The sequence below is a fragment of the Staurois parvus genome, unplaced genomic scaffold, assembly GCF_062004578.1.
Source record: "Staurois parvus isolate SC_StPar_1 unplaced genomic scaffold, SC_StPar_1.0 ptg001710l, whole genome shotgun sequence".
Classification (NCBI taxonomy): domain Eukaryota; kingdom Metazoa; phylum Chordata; class Amphibia; order Anura; family Ranidae; genus Staurois; species Staurois parvus.
The window spans coordinates 283574-304663 of record NW_028319506.1 but is presented as its reverse complement, the minus strand read 5'-3'; the positions used below and the strand labels follow the sequence as shown (position 1 = coordinate 304663).

The window sequence follows — 21090 nt, the reverse complement described above, 5'->3', positions numbered from 1 at the left end:
GTCACATAATTTTTGCCATATAGTATGTGAAATTATCAGCTGTCCACAAACTTTTGATCATATAGTGTATATAGATAGATAGGTAGGTAGGTAAATAGATAGTAAATAAAATCCCAAGCTAATAAACAGCCTGATTGCCATGGGCTGTACACTCAATGTTCACTCATGATTCTTACCCACCACTTAGGGTATATATAGGTGAACCTAGTATAAAGTTCCTTGTTCAGACTGTTATAGGGTGTCAATGCTTTGTTCCTGTGTCGCAGTTGTGCCCCTGCATATGCTGCCGAGGTGGGGACTACAATTGGCCATGCCATCACATATTGCACAGGCATGTTTCATCTTTGTCATTACCAGGAAGATGGTTCAGAGCTAAATGTGCAACTGACACCGGACCAAGTACTTGTGGAGAGGAAGTGCCTGGAGGAAATCAACGGCACCAAACAGGAGAGAGGTTGAGACAAGGTGAAAATGTGTTGGAAAGCAAAATGGGGTCTTTTATTATGTGCTTTAGTCAATAGGTCTAATCTAAATAGCATTTAGATCTACAAGCTTCCTGTGTTTGAGGCTGTGTTTATATTATCAGTGGTTACAGGTGACATGGGTTGGATTAAACGTTTTCCCTAAAGGAGTGCTAGTCTAAAACATTCTCCAGGGTACCATAAAACATTAGATCTGTTCTGTGTCTGGGGACTGGATCATAATCTCTATATTTAACAGAAGAGGAGACTGATCTTACCGGTACTGAGTAACTGCTGGGTTGGCCTTGGCTGCACAGTGAAACTTCACCACGTTATCCTCCAGCACTGGTTGTGGCTCCACTGTCAGATTGACCAGCGGTGGATCTAAAAATGTAAGAACATGCAGGTATCAGTTTATACTGTGGATTCAGGGTCCAAGCTTTACAACAGTCTCGATAACATGCTGTTTGTGTTTACATATTTGTAAGTCTGCTAGAAATGGATTTCAGTAATAGGTGGAATCTAGCTAAACAAAGGCACACACTGGGTTTGGTTTACTAAAGGCAAATAGTGCACTTTACAAGTGCAATTGCACTCATTTTCTCCAGAACTTAGTGAATGTGGTGAAGCTCAACTTTGCAAAGAATACCCAATCAGATGCAAGGGAAAAAAAATCAGCATTTTTTTTTTGCACATGACTGAATGATGGATAGCACCACATTTACTAAACTTTGAGGAAAATAAGTGCAACAGCGCTTGCAAAGTGCATAGTCTATTTGCCTTTTAGTAAATCAGCTCAACTTGAACTGTTTTGGCACTCAATGTCATAACTCCTGACTCTATAACGATCCACCTTGGAGTTATTGGTGCTTCAGCCCACCTTAGGGTGTTTTTGGCCCTTCCATTGTGTTCTTTATAATATAAATTTGTAAAATTAAAAAGAGTTAAGATGGAGGCACCATATAAGGGCTCTGGCGGGTGTGCATACCTGAAATCTCAAGCACAGGGATTTCACCATCAGAAATTAAAGGAATCATTAAGGTAGTTTGACTACCTCTCCAGCATCCACCAGACATTGACAAATCAGATTCGGAAGAACTGTCACTATACAGAGTGATACCCATCTTCCTCGTAGTTACCAACTCCCCCGAATAGTTCCAGGTTCTAAAGATTTGTCTTTTGAAATATTGGACACCTAAAGTCACTGTGTTTTTCAAACTAGTCAGAATTTGCCATACTACATTGTTTACATCCCATATTCACTTTTTATATATATTTGAGACTTTTTAAAATGTGAAAAAAACTTTTCGATTTCCTAAATCATAATGGGGCACTTACCTTCTTGATTTTAGTGTGCAGATTTAGAAAAAGCATAAAATAGACATAGAAGACTTATGGCAGATAAAGACAAGTGGTCTGGACACTAAAAGACAAGTGTGCTCTTTTTAGATATTTGTCCAAGGAGAAACCTAAATCCAGCAATCACTCAAAACAGATCTACTAGGAAGTTTTGTTACGGAATTGGAATAAAGACAGCCTTCTCCACCACAGTGGGTGGAGTAAAGCCAGTACTGGGTGAAACACGTTTGCAGAGGTGGCTGTTTTTATTCTAATCATAATAACATTTTCTAGTGGATCTGTTTTGAGTGCTTGCTGTTTAAATGTAGGTATTGCCTGCACTTGAAGGGAATGTTGCCATGTGCTTTCCACTATGAACTAAGAAGGAATCTGCTGGATCAGATAAGCTGGACACTAGCTGCAGTGAGGATCGACCTATGTTTAAATTTACATACTGTTAATTGGCTCACTGCCTCTACTGGAAGTTTGTCCCAAAACATAAAATCACAACAGGAGCAATAGACCAAAGGATGAAGAAGTCCAGTTAACCCTAAAGTGTAATTAAAGACAAAACATTTTTTTTTCATTTTGCCTAGAGTAAGGAAGGGTTAAAACCCCCATCAGTTGTTTTGCCATCTTTGTCCCATTTGGGAGATTTCTTTTCACTCCTTGTCCCAAAACAGGAAGTGAAAGGAAATCCCTCTAAAGTCCAGGAATACCGGTGTGTCACCAGGGTCCCCATTGGAAGATTTCCCCTCAATTAGTCTTCTGATGTCAACCCAAAATGTGGGATTTTCCATAAGTTACACTTTTAATTGTATGGGTAAAAAGGACAAATAGAAAATTGGAATCTCCCTAAGACCCGGTACACGTACATTATATTGCCAAAAGTATTGGGATGCCTGCCTTTACACGCGCTTGAACTTTAATGGCATCCCAGTCTTAGTCCATACGGTACAATGTTGAGTTGGCCCCGCCCTTTGCAGCTATAAGAGCTTTAACTCTTCTGGGAAGGCTGACCACAAGGTTTAGGAGTGTGTCTATGGGAATGTTTGACCATTCTTCCAGAAGCGCATTTGTGAGGTCATTCACTGATTTCGGAGTCTCCACTCTAATTCATCCCAAAGGTGTTCTGTTGGGTTGAGGTCAGGATTCTGTGCAGGCCAGTCAAGTTTTTCCACCCCAAACTTGCTCATCCATATCTTTGTGGACCTTGCTTTGTGCACTAGTGCGCAGTCATGTTGGAACAGGAAGGGGCTATCCCCAAACTGTTCTCACAAAGTTGGGAGCATGAAATTGTCTGAAATGTCTTGGTATGCTGATGGCTAAAGAGTTTCTTTCACTGGAACTAAGGGACCAAGCCCAATCCCTGAAAAACAACCCCACACCATAACCCCCCCTCCACCAGACTTTACACTTGGCACAATACAGTCAGGCAAGTACCGTTCTCCTGGCAACCGCCAAACTCAGACACATCCATCCAGAGAACACGTTTCCACTGCTCTAGGGTACAGTGGCGGTGTGCTTTACACCACTGCATTTGACACTTTGCATTTCACTTGGTGGTGTATGGCTTGGATGCAGCTGCTCGGCCATAGCAATTTGTGTGCTTTCCCTCTGCATCCTTACATCCATTGCAGGGCTATGGGCCCTGCATCAGTCTTGATGACATCAGAGGACCTTAGACTACCCAAGCATGGGGGAAAAGAGTCTGTCTGGACTGGTCTAGCAGTGCAGAGATATCTGCAGGAACAGAGTATCTGGTAAATAAATCTGCTTTTTCCAATCCCCTAGAGATAAATTTGCAGTTAACCCTTGCATTGTGAGCACATCCCCACTGCAAGGGAGGATTTTTAGGTTTCCTGGAGTTTAGCTGTAAAAAACTTTCTCGGGTGGGTTAGGTAGGTGTAGACACAGACAAGACACCAATGGGAATAGAGAAAGAGGAAAATAAGCTGATAGTAATTGGTAGGCTCTGAACACTTACTAACAACAGAAATCACCTCACTCTCCTATCCCTCTTGTATTGAACTGTATTGTTGCTGTATTATCTCCCGTTATATTGCAAAGTGCTGAGCAAACTGTTGGCGCTATATAAATTAAGTATAATAATAATAATAACCTCAGTACATTATACATAACTTTAGAAATGAGGCCAAGCTGAATTACCTGCAATGTTAAAGAAGAACTCAGGGATAGGCAAAAAAAATCACAGGTGAGATAAGGCCAGTTCCAATTTAAATGCACTTCTGTTGTTCTATGATGCAAGGAAGACTTTTCAGCATGTTGGTAAACCTAACTGAGATATGTACAATTGTTTTAATGTTAGTTTGTTACAGTGTTACTCCAAAGACCGTTGTTTAAACGTGAATAAAAAAAACTGACATCTGGGCCTAAGACAGGTCATATATGGTCTACTGAGTATTGCTGATCAGGATGTTTGTGTCTTCTTTAGGGATCACAATGAGCTCTTCTGACTTTGGGAGGTGCGGGACACTGCAATTCAACATTCTTCTAACTAGCTGGAAAATCTCTGTGATCTGGGTACCAATTATTTTATTAATTGTGGAGAATAGGGAAGGGTGCAGAAGTCATGTGCATGCTGCTGTTCACAGTCAAGGGGATTGGGCAAGCAGATTTGCAGATGGGCAGATGTAACATCACCAGTTGTCAGTGAGACCTCTGTGTATGACACTGCTACTCTTAGCATCCGTTACATTTTTTTTTTACATTGCCGCAAGATATTTTCTGCTCATTATGAAGTCAGGTACTTGTGTATCAAATTGGCTATGTTTCTGATCTCACAGTGCAAATTATTTAACACCAGACATAATCTTTATATGAGCAAAATCACATTCAGAGGAACTCATTCAAGGAGACCACAGTGCAAGGTCTCTGTATTTCCCAGGAGAAATGGAGTTAATTCTAATTATTTTCCAACGTGTGTTCTTCCGTTCCAGATGCAGTTTGCAGCCGTTAATAGCATTTTTAATTGCTTTTCTGTGCAAGCAATTCAGAGCAAGCAAGATCTTTATTCACAATCTCATTTCAAAGTCTTCCGATAGCTGTTCCCTCTTTCATCCATCCAATTAGTATGTCCCAAAAAGTAGATGCTGCTTAATACCCAGCAATTCCTGTGCCTTCACTCATAAGTGAAATGCCGCTATTAGTACAATTGTTCTGCAAAATTTAGACAATTATTTAGACTATTCAAAGGCAGCAGACAGGGATCCAGCCTCTTCTTACAAAAAGGAGGAATTCATATTTCCAAACATCTGAAACACAGACTTTCTGTGCTGTCCATAGTTTCATTCTGTAACCAGCAGTGACATGAAAGAGAAACTCAAGTTCCTGTACAAACACTGTCAGTTTGTCGATCAAACTCTTTAATAAATGAGGCCCCTTGTTCCTGTTTCCAATTTTCAGTACTCATAAACTGTATTTTTCCCCCTCCCTGTGAAATTAAAGTATCCTACATTACTGATCTCTCATCTGAGGCAATGTCACACTAGCAATCCTGTCACTGGTGGAAACTTGCCATCAACAGGATTGCTAAATAGAACATTTTATAACATAACTGATAAAGGATGTTACTTATGACTCTTGAAGCATGTTGGCTTATTTCTTTTGAATAATCTATGAGCTAAAATTATTTGGACTCTCAACCTTTGGCATGGTGTACCTTCTCATTTTAAAGCCCAAGATAACTTGGAAATTATCCCTTGCAGTGGGCCCACATTGCATGGGTAATTGCTTGTTTAGTCCACGGAAGAATAAAGGCATTTTTACTTACGTGATCCTCTGCTCTCCTAGAAGGCAGAGCTCCCCAAAGAGTTGGCCATAGACTGTTCCTTGGCATCATCATATCCAATGCAGGACAAGGGACTATTCATTGGTCTTGATGACTTTAGGAGCTTAGACCACTGGGTAGAAGATGCTGTGGGGCCGGTCTAGCAGCATGGAGGAGGGGAGGATTAGGTAACTAAATATTCTTTAAATGTCCTCTAGACATAAATGAGCAATCAACTCCTGCAGTGTGCGCTCAGCCCTACTGCATGACAATATTTTTAGGTTTCACGGAGTTGGGCTTTAATCTTTTGGATTAAAAAAGTATGTCAGGCTGGCTGCGGTCCAGAAGCGGGAACGCCGACTCTTGGAGCTTCATTCTCTCCTGGCCTCTGCGGATGCGCGTTGGAAGTCATCTCCATCCGTGGCCCATAAACGCGCTCGGGACGCTCTGGCGACAGAATTGGACCTCCTCGCCTCTTCGGAGGCGGAACGGGCCCTGCGTTGGACCAGACATAAATTTTACTCCTGCGCTAATAAGCCCGGTCCCATGCTAGCCAGGAAACTCAATTCTGTGGGGAAACCCCATAAACCGATTCGACTTCGACTTTCCACAGGTGGCTGTACTTCTAATCCCCAGCAGATTGTTTCCCGATTTTCGGACTTCCTTTCGCGCCTCTATGCTGCCCCAGATCCTTTCCCTGTGGCCCAGGCAGAGGCATTCTTTCAAGACCTCCATCTTCCCGGATTAACCGAGGCAGCACAGGCAGCCCTCAACGCTGGTGTCACCGTACCGGAAGTGCTCCAAGCGATCAAATCTTTATGGTCCACCGCGGCCCCAGGTCCCGACGGCTTCTCCGGTCTCTATTATAAAAAATTCTCAGCCCGATTGGCGCCCTTTTTAGCGGCCTATTTCAATGAGTAACGACAGGGCTCTTTGCCCTCTCCGGACGCACTTAGGGCACATATCTCTATGATTCCTAAGACGACCGACGATGTCCAGGAACCGCAAGCCTTCCGGCCCATTTCTCTTCTTAATGAAGACCTGAAGATATTGGGCAAGATCCTTAGTTTTCGCATCAATAAATATTTGTGTAGCCTGGTCCACCGGGACCAAGTAGGGTTCGTCCCCGGGAGGCAGGCGGGTGATAACGTCCGTAAGGTGGTCCATCTTATTCATTTTCTGCAACAACGGAAAATCCCAGGATTCCTACTGTCCTTGGACATATATAAAGCTTTTGATTCTCTATCTTGGGAATATCTGCGGTTTGTGCTGTCTCGTTGGGGTTTCGGGGATTCTATTCTCTCTTGGATTCAGGCCTTATATTCCTTTCCCTCGGCCTCCGTTAAATACGCTGGGTATTTCTCGGATCCCTTTCCTGTTGGGGCAAGGGACGAGGCAGGGTTGCCCGCTGTCCCCGGCGCTCTTTGTCCTGGCGCTTGAGCCACTGGCTTTAGCGCTCCGGACTGATTGCAATATATCGGGGGTTCCATACGCGGGACAGGAGTTTAATCTGAGCCTCTTTGCGGACGATGCCCTCTTGACCCTTACTAATCCTCTGACGACGCTTCCTAACTTGCAACGAGTTCTTGAGCGCTTTTCCTTGATTTCGGGTTTACGTATCAACTTGGATAAAACCGTCGCTCTTAATATTACTTTGGCTTCGGATTTGGTTTCGCGCCTACAATCCCACTTCCCTTACCGGTGGGCTTCCTCTTTTTTGGAATACTTGGGCATTCGCTTGACCCCCACCTATGACTCCCTTTTTGCTGCAAATTATTATCCTTTGCTTAGCTCTTTATCTTCTCTTATGCATTCCTGGCAATTTCCGCACCTGTCTTGGATAGGACAGGTTCATTCAGTGAAAATGACCATCTTGCCGAAATTGTTATATTATTTTCGCACCCTCCCGGTGCGGGTTCCCCCTCACTTTCTTCGGTTGCTTCAGGCGAAGTTCATGCGTTCTATCTGGGCTGATAAACACCCCAGAGTCTCTAGAAATACGCTCTTTGCTCATAGACTCCAGGGTGGTCTAGGGGTACCCAATGTAGCTAAGTATTATCAGGCGAGCCAGATTGCCCCGCTGTCTATGTTGCACGCTTCCTCCGATGTTCCTCTCTGGGTCCTGCTGGAACTACCTAATTGTGCCCCTATCGCACTGTCGACACTCCTATGGCTACCCCCTGCCCTGCGCCCTATGGCGCTGAGTCCGATGTTGCTCCATGGCCTACAAGTCTGGGACTCGGTACGTTACTCCAGTGGCCTGATGTCACCCTTTTTGCCCTTGCTTCCAATCGTTAACAACCCTCTTTTCCCACCGGGTCTAGATTGCCCGAGGGCGTTTTCTTGGTGGGTGGCTCATGGTTTCTCACAGGTGCAACACTTTTTGACTTTTCGGTCCTTTTCCGCCTGGAATGTCCTTCGGGAGTCTCGGGATGTTCCCCCAGCGGAATTTTTTCGGTACCTTCAATTGCGGCACTGGCTACTTTCACTGAGGGCCACTTCTGCTTTCCCATATCAGAAATCTGCTTTTGAACGGCTTTGCCAGCAGCACCCGGGCGCCCCGGGCCTTATCTCCCTTCTTTACGCAGTTTTGAACAGACGCTCGTCTCACACTTCTCTTTCATATGTTGTTCAGTGGGAACGCGACCTGGGAGTGGCTGTGGATCCGGAGGACTGGAGTAGGGCCTGGTCACTCATAGCTAAATGTTCATTTAATACGACCACGCTGGAAGCAGCCTACAAGGTATTGTTCCGTTGGTACTGGGTTCCGGCTCGTCTGGCCCAGGCTAACCCTGCCTGTAGTGATCGATGTTTTCGGGGTTGTGGCCATCGTGGCGATGTACTGCATATCTGGTGGTCATGCTCGAGGTTGGTTCGTTTTTGGTCTCGTGTGTTTGGCCTCCTTTTCACTTTGTTTCATCTCTCCATATGCCGGGATGCTCGGTATGCTTTGCTTCATTGCCCCATACCGGGCCTCTTGGCTCGTCAGCAGCGGTTGGCTTCCTATTTGTTTTTATCGGCTACTAGGACAATTGCTCAGGCCTGGAAGAGTCCATTTGTACTTTTCCAGGGGGTGCGGGATCGTATGACTACTATGATGCTCAACGAACAGATGTCGAGTATATGCAACAACTCTCAACATAAATTTTTGAAAGTATGGGAGCCGTGGTTGCAATACGCCTTTCCCACGCTCCCCCCGGCCAGTGTGGGGAGGTAATGGAGTTTGGTATTGGCGCTCGTGGACCCCTGCTCTTTGGTTTTTTTTTTTTGTTTTGTTTTTTTTCCCTTTCTTCTCTGCTCTTCTTCTCTCCTTTTCTGTTTGTTTTGATGTGACAGTGGACAACTGTCTTTAGTTGCGATAGTCAGAGTCTTATTGATGTTATTGTAACCTATGTGCCATTGATAGCCCCTGCGTGGGCATACGTTTTGCCTTATTGGAATTAGAGTGTTGTCTGCTCTATTATGCCTCTTTTATTGGTGCAATTGATAGCCCCTGCGTGGGTGTGTTTTGTTGCCATTGAAATACAAAAAAGTATGTCAGGCCAAGAGTTTTTTTTTTCCTAGTTTCAGATTGTGTAGGGAAGGATTAAAATCCCTAACAGGTTTGTCTTGCATTTCGGGTCTACATTAGAGAGTTTTCCCTTCTTTCCTGTCCCATTCATAATGCTTTACCAGACAGGAAGTAATGGGAACTTTTCAACAGCAACAAAGACCATGAAAAAAAATATTTTAATCGTTAATGTAGTCAGAGCAGAATGTGCTGCATGTGCTCTGTGATCATCTACCTTCTTCCTCCACCACTGTGCTGCTGGGATACTGCATGTCATGGAAAGAGTGCTGGGCTATGTGATGCAGCCAAATTCTTTCCCACCTCCTAAAGTGGCTGGCAAGCGTGGATCTGTGTAAACCCACTCACTGTCTATTCTCTCCCCCTTTCCTGTCAGTACAGGATCAGATTGAATCATCATCAGAGGGAGGATGTAACTGCCACAAAGGACACTGGGATTTGTAGTTTTCTCAGAGGGAGAGCACAATACAAGTGTATAGAGGATAGATGGACTCTAAACTATAAGAGCCAAGATCCTTAAATACAGGGGGGGAGAGACGGGCTACTTTTTCCGGGCAGAAGAGATATACTGGGAGTCTTTGCAATGGGCACGTGTGCTAAGAGGACCTGCTGCAGGATGTTCCACTACTGCATGAGAGAAAGAGTGCTGTACACAAAGATATTGCTGCTGGTGCCTAACCATCTACATCAGAAGGAGGACGGACCTGTTGCTGAGTCTGCCAGCACTAGCCAGAGATCGAGCCATGTGTTGGAACTAGAGCTTTGAGACTGAGCCTCCAGGATCTGATGGCTGGATCTGCTAACTGTTAAGCATGTAGAATGGGACTTGTTACCTTCCAGGAGCAGTGAGAGGAGAACCCACTTTTAACCCATTGCTACATCCATTTCTACATAGACTGCTCCTTAGTAGCTCTGCAGCTATACATCACTTACTCTTAAAGGGACAGACTCTTGTGCACCACTGACAGAAGGGCCCCACTGCAAGCTGGCCAGCGCAAACCTTAAGGCACAAGGTGTTTTCTTTCACCATATAGGGGTGCCCCATGTAAGAACACTTATGGATACCCATATCTGGGGTCACACTGTAGAGTGCACTCAAGAACATTTACATTGAGTTATTTAAGTCTGATTTGCATAATAAAAGTTATCTTGGTTAAAGTTTGTACTAACATTGATGTAGTTTACATATTTCCTCCTGTGATAGGCTAGAATTCATTTTATTAGTTCTGCAACTTTGAATTGTTTGTTTGATGCCAAGTCTTGTATTGCTTATCTGCTTTGATATGATATACTCACCTAATTTATCATCTGGTAGTCTTTGGCCTAATTTCCATGCGTTTTTATGCACTGATGACTTACTACCGCTTAAGTTATCCAGGCATCAGTTGTCCCCCACCTCTGTATCAATGGGGACTGTGCAGTTTTAGGAGTTGTGGTAAAACAGAGGACTCATCATCACCAGCAGCTCCTTCAGGGTAAGTGCTACATAAAGACAACTTAGTCATACACTATGGGTTATAACTTTGTACCTTCAGTTCTTTTGTAGAGTGAGGAAGCCTAGAACACCTGTCAGATTTTCATTTCTGTTTGTGTCCCTGTTGCAGTTTTTTTTTTAAATATTGTGTATTGTTTTCTTGGCTATTGCAGATTTTTTAACACTTCCTTTGTGGTTAAACCGCTGTCACTGTGCTATAAAGTGAGGGTAAATCTCTCTAACAGAGCCTCAGATTGCATTTAAAATCCAACAGGAGATTTACTCCTCCTCCACACTATCCAAAATGAAGAAGAAAAGTTTTTTGGCTAGACATACACTTTATCAGATTTAAGTAGGGCTGGCAAAATCCCCAATGTATAGTAGAGCTCCTGATAATGTACATGGAGAACTGTCACATGGACAGTGGTGTTCTGTTAACTACACTGGAAAAGACAATCCCCCAGCATAAACAGCAGGGCTAATCTGTATATTGTAGAGCACAAGAGATGGCTGGAGAGCAGAGGCTCCTGCCCCAGCTGCACCCTTTTCACCAAAGCTCCTGAGAGGGGTACCTCTCCTGCCTCTGGGGCAGTCTAGCCCTGGTATTGTGTTAGGGAGCTAAAGAAACAAACTTTACTTCTATATTCCACTCATTTTATATTGAAGCTTCTTATGGAATTTACATAGATCATTCAGAGTTGGTATTATTGCCCTTTGGTTGTTTCCTTTACTAAATAGATAATATCTGGGCACATCATTGCAAAATCTGTCAAATTATTAATAGATTATGAAACAAAGCACATATAAACAAATATAATATACAAAGGAGTACAATAATCTGGTCCTTCTAATCTCGACATCAAAACACTGTTTTGATACATTATTCTCTTTGAGCTCTTGAATTATTGTTCTCTGAGGGAGCAGAATACAGCGCATCTCGCTCTCACCTCTGTTCATTTGGACAAAAAAAACCAATTCTGTAAATAGTAACAATGAACATGAAGCTTAGATGTAATGACAGCCTGTTCATTGGGTAAGAATAATCGTGGGCGTTATTCATAACACTTTGATCCTCATATACAGTATGTTTGGTGTTCCGTATTTTAATCCAAGTAATTCTGTTCTTTTCTCTGCAATGTTCCTTCATTTAGGTTCCATGTAGTTGATCTTTCCAAACAATTGCACCACTTCTTTACTAAAAGGCTGTATATTATTCTTTGGTAACTGAATAAATTACAACAGGGACTTCAAGAATTTTAGCAGTAGTTTAAGGTCTTGTTCAAACCAACATCCGTGTGGAGGATATTTCATGCATCCATGTTTAGGCATCTCCGTCCATGTCTAATGGGGCTTTTGGTTTCTTTGTACAGTATGTATGAATTGCATGGGTTGTTATCGACATGTGGTGAAAATTTCATGTCAATAGCACCTTTAGAAATATATATACTGAGAAAAATGGTGATGTGTTCAATACTTATTTTAACCGCTGTATATCCTTAAGATTTGGAGGAGGTGTTTGAGGTTAGGACCTCTGTCAATTGTTTACTGTAGTCTACACACTGGGGAGATTCACCCCTCTATTTGGTCGATAACCAATTATCACAAATTATGAGTTGTAATGAGAACAAGAATAGAAGGGAAATCTTCCCTCCAGTGATAACTGGTCTGAGCAAGGAATTACCCTCACTTTGGATAGATGTGATCTTACTTTATTTAGGGGATTTTAAGAGAACTCTCCCCAACGGGACAAAGAACACAACAAAAAAACTGACAGTCTTTTCCTACCATATCCTATACAAAAAAATGGCTTTGGTTTTAGATACATTTTAAAAATATGCATTAGGCAAACCATTGAGAAAATAAATAACTGCCCCTCTTGAAACTGTCAGATGTCACTTTGAGACTTTGGTATGGCATGCTCTGGATCAAAGCAAGAGCAACAAATCAAGAATCAACAAAAATTTGATAAATTCCATGAGTAAGCATGCATCATAATTTATGACACTATCACTATACCACCCCCTAACCCCAGAATGCTGTTATTTGGTTGTGGTTGTTCTTGTTAGCCGCTCAGTTCTGGGTTGTTTCAGGGAATTTATGGAAAATGGTCAGTCTCTGCATGCTTCACTTATTACTGATTGATGGAAAATTATTAAAGTGCATATCTCGATAACCATCCTACCCAGTTTCAGCTTCTTTCCCAATTTAATCTCTGCCTAATGGCATTCCATGATAACAATTTATAAATTCTTAATCAGGAATCTGTAAGGACTTGTGATAGATGAGACGAGAGGGTGATTTACATTGACAGGACTTCCAGGACAGCCATACTGTATGAGATACTACTGACTTTGGGGCCTATTTACAAAGGTCAGAATGGCCATGTCTTCCTTTTATTAATAGTGAATATGTCTGATGGTAATGTCTGTATAGGATTGTCAACTTCCCATAGTTTAAAGGGTAAAATAATCCAAATAATTAGATTTTGCAGAATACTTCACCACATTTTAAGTCCTTTTTTTCCACTGTACAATTTTCTGATAATGTTCTCCATCCTAATATTATTATTATTATTACACAGGATTTATATAGCGCCAACAGTTTGCTCAGCGCTTTACAATATAAAATATTGGCATCATCCATAATTTTCAATGTAAGAAGAAACATTCCTCAAGTGTGTGTGATTTTTGATTTTCACATTTTTCTTTACCAGTCTGTCTGCATTTTACTTAAATGCTGCAGCTTTCCATTTTGGTCTCCTGGTCTATTCTATTTCCTTAAAGTACTAATGGGTAACACATATCCTGTAATGCTTGGCCAGTGCTCTATGAATTTACTAGTTACCATGTGTTGGCATTTAGTTGCACGATATCTGCTGAAACGGAAAATCTGAATATAGGCTCTTCTATCTTCGCCTTCCGCATAGATTACTTCAACAAATACCTAGGCATGTCATGAGATCTGGGAGCAGCAGTGTCTGCAGTGAAGGTTACGTATGAAGTAGTGAGATGGGTAGAACAGGCTTATGGTTCTACTTTAGGTTTTGAAATTTTCATAGCTGCTAATATTTAAAAATAATTTCTAGAAACATTTTACTATTGAATATAGGTGTTTTGGCCCATTATCTACAATATTTCCAAAAAGGCTCATGAACACAAAGTACCAAATTATGACTTATAAAATCAGCTAATATCTTGTTTTCCCGCCACATAAATGCTACCACCAAAAAATAAATAATCTTCACAAAAAGACAACCCCTCCCCAAAACATTGCACACTCACCTCTCCAGTATTTCCCCACCACTCTTTTCTCCATGGCAGCCATTAAACCTCCACTGCTAAGTTTAAAATTATTAGTCAGCTACTACTTTTTCTTTTTGCTACATTTTGTACCCACATTTAAGAAATCTTCAACTACTTTTTACTACCTTGTCCCTTTAAGGAGAATGAGTTAATCCACCAAGTAAGCATGCTCTATGTTTAGCCACTGCTATAAATGTTCCACTGCTGATACTCCTATAGGGTAGAATATCTCCATTATTTACAGAGGTACCTTGATTTCATATACTTTTAGAAATGTGTGCACCTTTTATTTAGTTGAAACATATTTTAATTAGGTTTGATTTGCTGGCTAGCAAGTTTTAGCGTACCGTAGACCAAAGACATTCCAGAGAGAAATCTTGGAATACTGGGACTATGTTAAATCGGGACTGTTTAAAGCTGGGTGATTAGCAAAAGGGACCAGAAATACCAAGTCTCTGTGTGGTATCAAAACTACCCAGTGCACCAGAGCCACATGTCTTTGTCTCTTAATCATTGTTGTTTTTCATAATAATAATATGCCAGTTGGCTTAGGCAGGTGCTCCTTCTGCATGCATTGAGGGAATTGTAACTTCTAGGCATTTAAAGAATAAGACTTACGTTGGATGTTTATGGTGACTGTTGTGTCTTTTCCTCCTGGAATGGCCTTATTAATGGCACGACACGTGATGGTCTGACCATTTTCAATATCCGTGGGTGACACGAAAAGTGTGCTGCTTATGCTTTCCCGCTTTCCATCCCGTGGTTGTGTCTGTAACACAGAGAAGATGCATTTAAGAGAAGATATAGAAAATCACCACTTATCTGAATTACTGTTCCTCTGTATGGTAAGATCTATTCAAATGTGTTTCCAATTCTGCCTCATCTGGCCACAGGGCCCCATGCTTCCTGCTGCATTCTTTATAATGTAAATAAACAAAGAAACCCAATAGGAAAGGTAAGAAGGCTGGTAATCAGAGCTAAAACATTAAAGTGTACCTGTTCTGACTTGCAAAGTTCAAAATTGTCAGCAGGTTGTAAATGAAAGCTTCAAGATGTGTCTGTCCATACTTGTTATCTTCTAAAGTTTCCAGTAGCTTTAAAGTCTGGGGAAGTCTATTATGCAAATGCTGTTTCTGCTATGAAGTTAGTGGTTTAGTCCTTCGCTTCTGGCACTGGCCCACCACAATGATGCGCCATTTTACTAACAGTTGTGGGGTGTAGTAGATGAGAGGAGGTTTGGAAAAGTGCCTTCCTACCTAAAGTCATTATTTGCATAAAAGAGACCCTCCCACCTCCATGATAAGACTAAACGTACAGTTGGTACACTTTAGAACAAATATATACTTAAATAACAATCATGTACTGACAGTATTTAAAGGCTAACTCTTATTTTTGGATAGAGGGAAGGGTTAAAATTCTATCAGGTTTTTATTTCTGTCTGTGGCCCTACTGTGGAGAGTGTCTGCAACATCCTGTCCTTTTGACACTTGAAATATAAGAAACAGAGTGGTTGTTACAGGGACTGGAAGCCACAGATGGAAAAAAAACCATTGTGGGCCCATTCACAGAAAAACAGTACAGTAATGCTTATGTTTCTGCAATGCACATTACATATGTTAATGCAATGCACTGCTATTTGTTCTAAATAGCACACCGATGCACCTTGCTGATGGACATGTGCTGCAGGTTAACACACTAATGTTTGCTGTGTGTTGTGCTATCAAAAAGGGTACCTTTTTTGGTTCATTCTAGTTGTGTTGGTGGTTCATTCAAATGAATGGTCTGCCTTAAAGCAACACACATTAGTGCGCATAAAGGTGAGTGTTAACACACTAAAACAGTGTGAATGGGCCCTTAGAAAATTTCTAACTCTTTCTCACCCAACTAAAATGTATTTTTGTCTTTGTTCAAGTTAAAGTGTAACGTACATGTAAGATTCGAGTGGATAGGATATGATCAGTGGCAAGATATAATCGTAACCTTAGGGGCATTCCATTGTCATTAAGGATGTATATTCAGTCATAGGTATTCAGACAGGAGCTCCTCAATTAGAGCTTATCAATTAGAGCTCATCAATTAGCATCAATTGGCTTCTGAAAAACCTGGCTTCCTCTGAAAGTGTCACCTTTGTGCTAAATAAGGTTTTGTCACCTTCTGGGGAAACTGTTTTAGGAGGAAGTGGCTCCAGACAGTTCTGCTTCATGACAGCAGGGAGCTAAAAATATATCCATCCATCAAAAGGGGTATGTTTCATCTCTCATAAAAGCTAAAATATTAGTTGCAGAGAGATGAACATACTCCCATCTTGTAGGGCATTCTGTGCGTCACATCGACATCTAAAAATCATATTTGTGACTTAGGTAGAAGGCCAGGAAAATGCAGGAAATGGTTAGGTGGCGCTAGATTGCGACAGTCGAACAGTGTTTGGTACTGTCGCGATCGGGCTGATGCGCTGGTGTTTGAAATCCAATCCCTGACTTGGTGTTTCAAGTCGGTCTTGGTCCAATTGAACTTGGGCAGGTCCGCACCCAGAACATCCTGTGAGCAGGTACAGGAGCAGCCCCCCATGGTCAATTGGCCGAGGACTAATGCCCTGCCTACGTCCATATCCCCATAAATTGAGTCCCTGAACACTGGGACATTTGTAATTCGTATGGAGCTGGTTCGATCGACCAACGGGTTGCTTTTTCTCCCTGACTTGCTCCAGTCGCAGGATAGATCTTGGTAAAAGTTTTATCTCTGTTTTTTATTCCCTTTTATTTTATAGTGAATAGTCATTTGTGTGTCTTCTTGTATTTTTTGTATTTCTGTAACTTTTTATATTTTGTACATATTTTATGCACTGCCCACTTTCGGGAAATTAAATCTTAAAATTAATTAGTGACTTCTGTGTATTTAAGCATGTGCTCATATCTTCGGAGAGATTAGATTGGAGAGATTAGATTGGATTAGATTAGATTGTATTGTATTTTATTGCCTTTAAATGCTCGGTCAAGCTCATTGCCAATCTGTATGCAAATGCACTGTGTGTGGGCAGATTGTGTGCAGATTGTAAAAGGTAACAGATCGGCCAGACGGAGATCTGTGTGTGTGGGGTGTCCCAGCAGACCGTTCTGTTGGGTGGTGGCAGGCTACCTTTTGTGGTATGTCTGGTGTGGGGGGGTGTGTGGACAGTGGAAGAGTGATTAACACCGGGGTTCAAGCTGTAGGGTAGCTGGAGGGATCCTAGAAGGGTGTGTAATTACTAAGCTGGTCCTCAACCCTAGTCAGTGCAGCAGATTGTATATAAGATTTGCATCTGCCAGTGTGTGGTCGACCAGCTGGATTGGAGTGGAGTCTCCCTCCGATGGTGGCCAGAGGTAGTGCGGGCTGTGGAAGGATATCACGGCTGATCTTATATACAGTTTTATATATTCAAAGTTATGTCCCCTTTATTCCCTCATACCCCCTGTCACGGCCGCACGTGCGTGCCTCGGTTAGCTAGTCGCTGTGGGCGTGGCGTGTGGGGGATCCGTGACATAAAGCGATTTCCCATTTCTGGGAAGTTAAGACAAAAAAACAGACAGACAGAGACTAACCCTTCACCACTCACTATTCAAAAAAATATGAACATTTTACTGGAGCTTCTCCTAAAATATTTTGGGGTTATTTTTTTTTTGCATTCTTTAATTATAGTTGTATCATATTACAAGAACAAAACGGTGGAAAAAAGAAGGCACATTTGACAATTCCAAAATTGAACTTCACCAGGTTAGTGTGTAACAAGGAAGTACATACACAATGCATTCATGTAGGATGGTGTAGGTGAAAGAGAGTCTGGACACATTATAATCAATGTGAACCAGGTGAGATGAAAGTTCAGGAGCCCCCATACCATAGTACACAGCTCAACTCTCTGTGTTATAGCATGAACAGGTCATAATAAAGGCATGTCATAACCCAATAATTAATGACAATGTGGAATGCCTCTCCAGGGGGATAGATTGGAGTTTACATTGGCATTGGGGGGTCTGGACCAAGGTGCCAGGTGAATAACAAATGTGATGTCAAATGGGAATTAAGGCATGGGCAAGGAGGGAGGAAGGGAAAAAGAAGGGAGTGCAAGGTGCACTACATGGGGAAGCATACCCCTGTTATCACTTAAAGTGGTTGGAGACTTTAAAATATTGTTTTTTAAATGACAAACATGTTATAACTACCTGCTCTGTGCAATGGTTTTGCACAGAGTAGCCCCAATCCTGCTCATTCAGGTCCTCTGCTGGCACTCTGGGCTCCTCCCTCCACCAAAGTGTTCCCATAGTAAGCCACTCGATATGGGGACACTCAAGAGTGCGCGCAGCAGGAGCCTCTGGCTCAGGTAAGTATGGGGGGGGGAAGCTGAGGAGAAGCTGAGCATTTTAACCACTTTAAGTAGCCACTTTGAAGGAAATTTTGGATAAAGTAGACAGACATGGTCAAGAACATAAAAAAAATGCAATGCAATATACAGTGGGGCAAAAAAGTATTTAGTCAGCCACCATTTGTGCAAGTTCTCCCACTTAAAAAGATGAGAGCCACGTTTCATCTTCAATGCCCTTGCTGATGGAAGGAGGTTTGCACTCAAAATCTCACGATACATGGCCCCATTCATTCTGTCCTGTACATGGATCAGTCGTCCTGGTCCCATTGCGGAGAAACAGCCCCAAAGCATGATGTTGCCACCCCCATGCTTCACAGTAGGTATGGTGTTATTTGGATGCAACTCAGCATTCTCTCTCCTCCAAACACGACGAGTTGTGTTTCTACCAAACAGTTCTATTTTGGTTTCATCTGACCATATGACATTCTCCCAATCCTCTTCCGGATCATCCAAATGCTCTCTAGCAAACTTCAGACGCGCCCGGACATGTACTGGCTTAAGCAGGGGGACACGTCTGGCACTGCAGGATCTGCGTCCCTGGCGGCATAGTGTATTACTGATGGTAGCCTTTGTTACTTTGGTCCCAGCTCTCTGCAGGTCATTCACTAGGTCCCCCCGTGTGGTCCTGGGATTTGTGCTCACCGTTCTTGTGATCATTTTGACCCCACGGGGTGAGATCTTGCGTGGAGCCCCAGATCGAGGGAGATTATCAGTGGTCTTGTATGTCTTCCATTTTCTAATTATTGCTCCCACAGTTGATTCGTTCACACCAAGCTGCTTGCCTATTGCAGATTCAGTCTTCCCAGCCTGGTGCAGGTCTACAATTTTGTTTCTGGTGTCCTTCGACAGCTCTTTGGTCTTCACCATAGTGGAGTTTTGAGTGTGACTGTTTGAGGTTGTGGACAGGTGTCTTTTATACTGATAACAAGTTCAAACAGGTGCCATTGATACAGGTAATGAGTGCAGGACAGAGGAGCCTCTTAAAGAAGAAGGTACAGGTCTGTGAGAGTCAGAAATCTTGCTTGTTTGTAGGTGACCAAATACTTATTTTCCACCATAATTTGCAAATAAATTCTTTCCAAATCAGCCAATGTGATTGTCTGGATTTTTTTTCTCATTTTGTCTCTCATAGTTGAGGTCTACCTATGATGCCAATTACAGGCCTCTCTCATCTTTTTAAGTGGGAGAAATTGCACAATTGGTGGCTGACTAAATACTTTTTTGCCCCACTCTACTTGTTTAGTCTATGAGAAATGTTTTCAGTTCGTTTGTACAGGAGTGCGTGTTTTTGAAACAGCTAGTTAGGCTGTCTACCCATTTGAGCTAATGTTCAATTATTAATTGTTTCAAAGTTTTCCATAGTGATAGGAAGCAGGAGAGAGCAGTATTTACTGGATAAGGCAATACAGGTATTTGTTTTTTATATAATTGAATTATGATGCATGAAGAAGAAAACTCAGGTCCCTTAGGAATTGTTATTTCTGTAAATTCTGGGAAAATTTAATGTACTCATGTCCAGAAATTATCTAGAATTGTGCAGGACCAAAAAATGTATAGCATATCTCTGTGACCTTGTCCGCATCCACAACATGTTCCTGGGAGGGTAGGATACATGGAATTTAGCACCACAGGAACACGGTACCAATTTGTAACTGATGTAGCATTTCCTGGGTTTAGGAAAGGCTGTTAGGTAAATTTAGTTTGGCTCACTGTAATCAGTGGAACAGTAGGGCTGATTGGTTAGGGCTGCTCAGGTTTTCACAGGCTGCTGCTCTGCTACTTCCCCCTGTATTCTGGAACTCTCTGGAGGATTCCAGAGTGGGTGGGAGGGCAGAGACTGTATTCTGAATATTTCCACAGTCCCTGGGGAAGTGTACTCAGGAGGTGGGAAAGAGCCCATGAATAGTTTGAGTCTGAGCAGCAAGAGAAGATTGCAACATGCCGGAGTAGGGCAGCATTCAGGATCCAGCCAAAATGAGACCCCTGCTTAGGGTCCATGCTCTCCTGGGCAGATGCCAGGGAAGGAGCCAGCAGAAGGCATTGAGGGTCCCAGCTAGGTCTGGCTAAGGGGACCTGAACAAGGAACATCCTAGGAATCCAGAGGTCAGGTGAGACCTCACGGGAGAGAGTCAGGAAGGAAGCTGTGAGAGAGAATGTAAGTTGTCCATGAAGCTGAGTGAGTCTTCATCTCCCTCACAGGAAAAGGGCCTGGTGGATATTGGGAGGAGGCAACCAATGATCCTGTGGCTGAGTGAGTACAAAACCCCAGTGTTGCAAGAGTGACTGTAGTGCTTTAGTCTTGGGAAGTGGATAGGATCACAGGCAGCGTAGAGATTCTATGGAGCTTTTGCTAAGGGAAGTACAACCTGAAGTGTTCCACTACAGCCAAGCAGGGGTACCGTCAGGCGTTGTACAGGTGCAGCAGAAGGAATACAAGCTTTTTGTAAAGAGGTGACAAGCACAGCCAGGAAGTTAGCAGTCCTCAACCTGTTCAAGTTCCACAGTTCACTATCGTTCTCTAATAAAAACAACAAAAACAAAGTGCTAGACTGCTTCTTCAGCCAGAGAGAGACTGGCAAAAAGGCTGTGTGCCTGGCTGTGTGTTTGCTAAGGGGAGGAAATAGGCCCAAACTAGCAACAGCTCTCTAGGGGGTGCGCTACGCTTGTATTTACTACTTATGGAAGATCGAAAGGACATAGTGAGTAATTAGATTGTGCTTCTGTAGAAAAAGGTAATGCTCAAATCCTTTTCCCAGTG

General features: G+C 42.5%; 1 protein-coding gene across 1 annotated transcript in view; it reads right to left on the bottom strand.

Moving 5' to 3' along the window:
• Positions 1-739: 739 nt before the first annotated feature.
• Positions 740-21090, bottom strand: part of LOC149434672 (kin of IRRE-like protein 3) — a gene marked incomplete at its 3' end in the record, with an annotated part of 274704 nt that continues 254353 nt past the window's right edge. Inside the window, exons 7-8 of the mRNA XM_089663537.1 lie at positions 14552-14702; positions 740-845 (exon numbers count right to left, since the gene is read on the bottom strand). Coding sequence (XP_089519663.1) covers positions 740-845; positions 14552-14702 — 257 coding nt within the window. The remainder of the gene's footprint in view (positions 846-14551; positions 14703-21090) is intronic.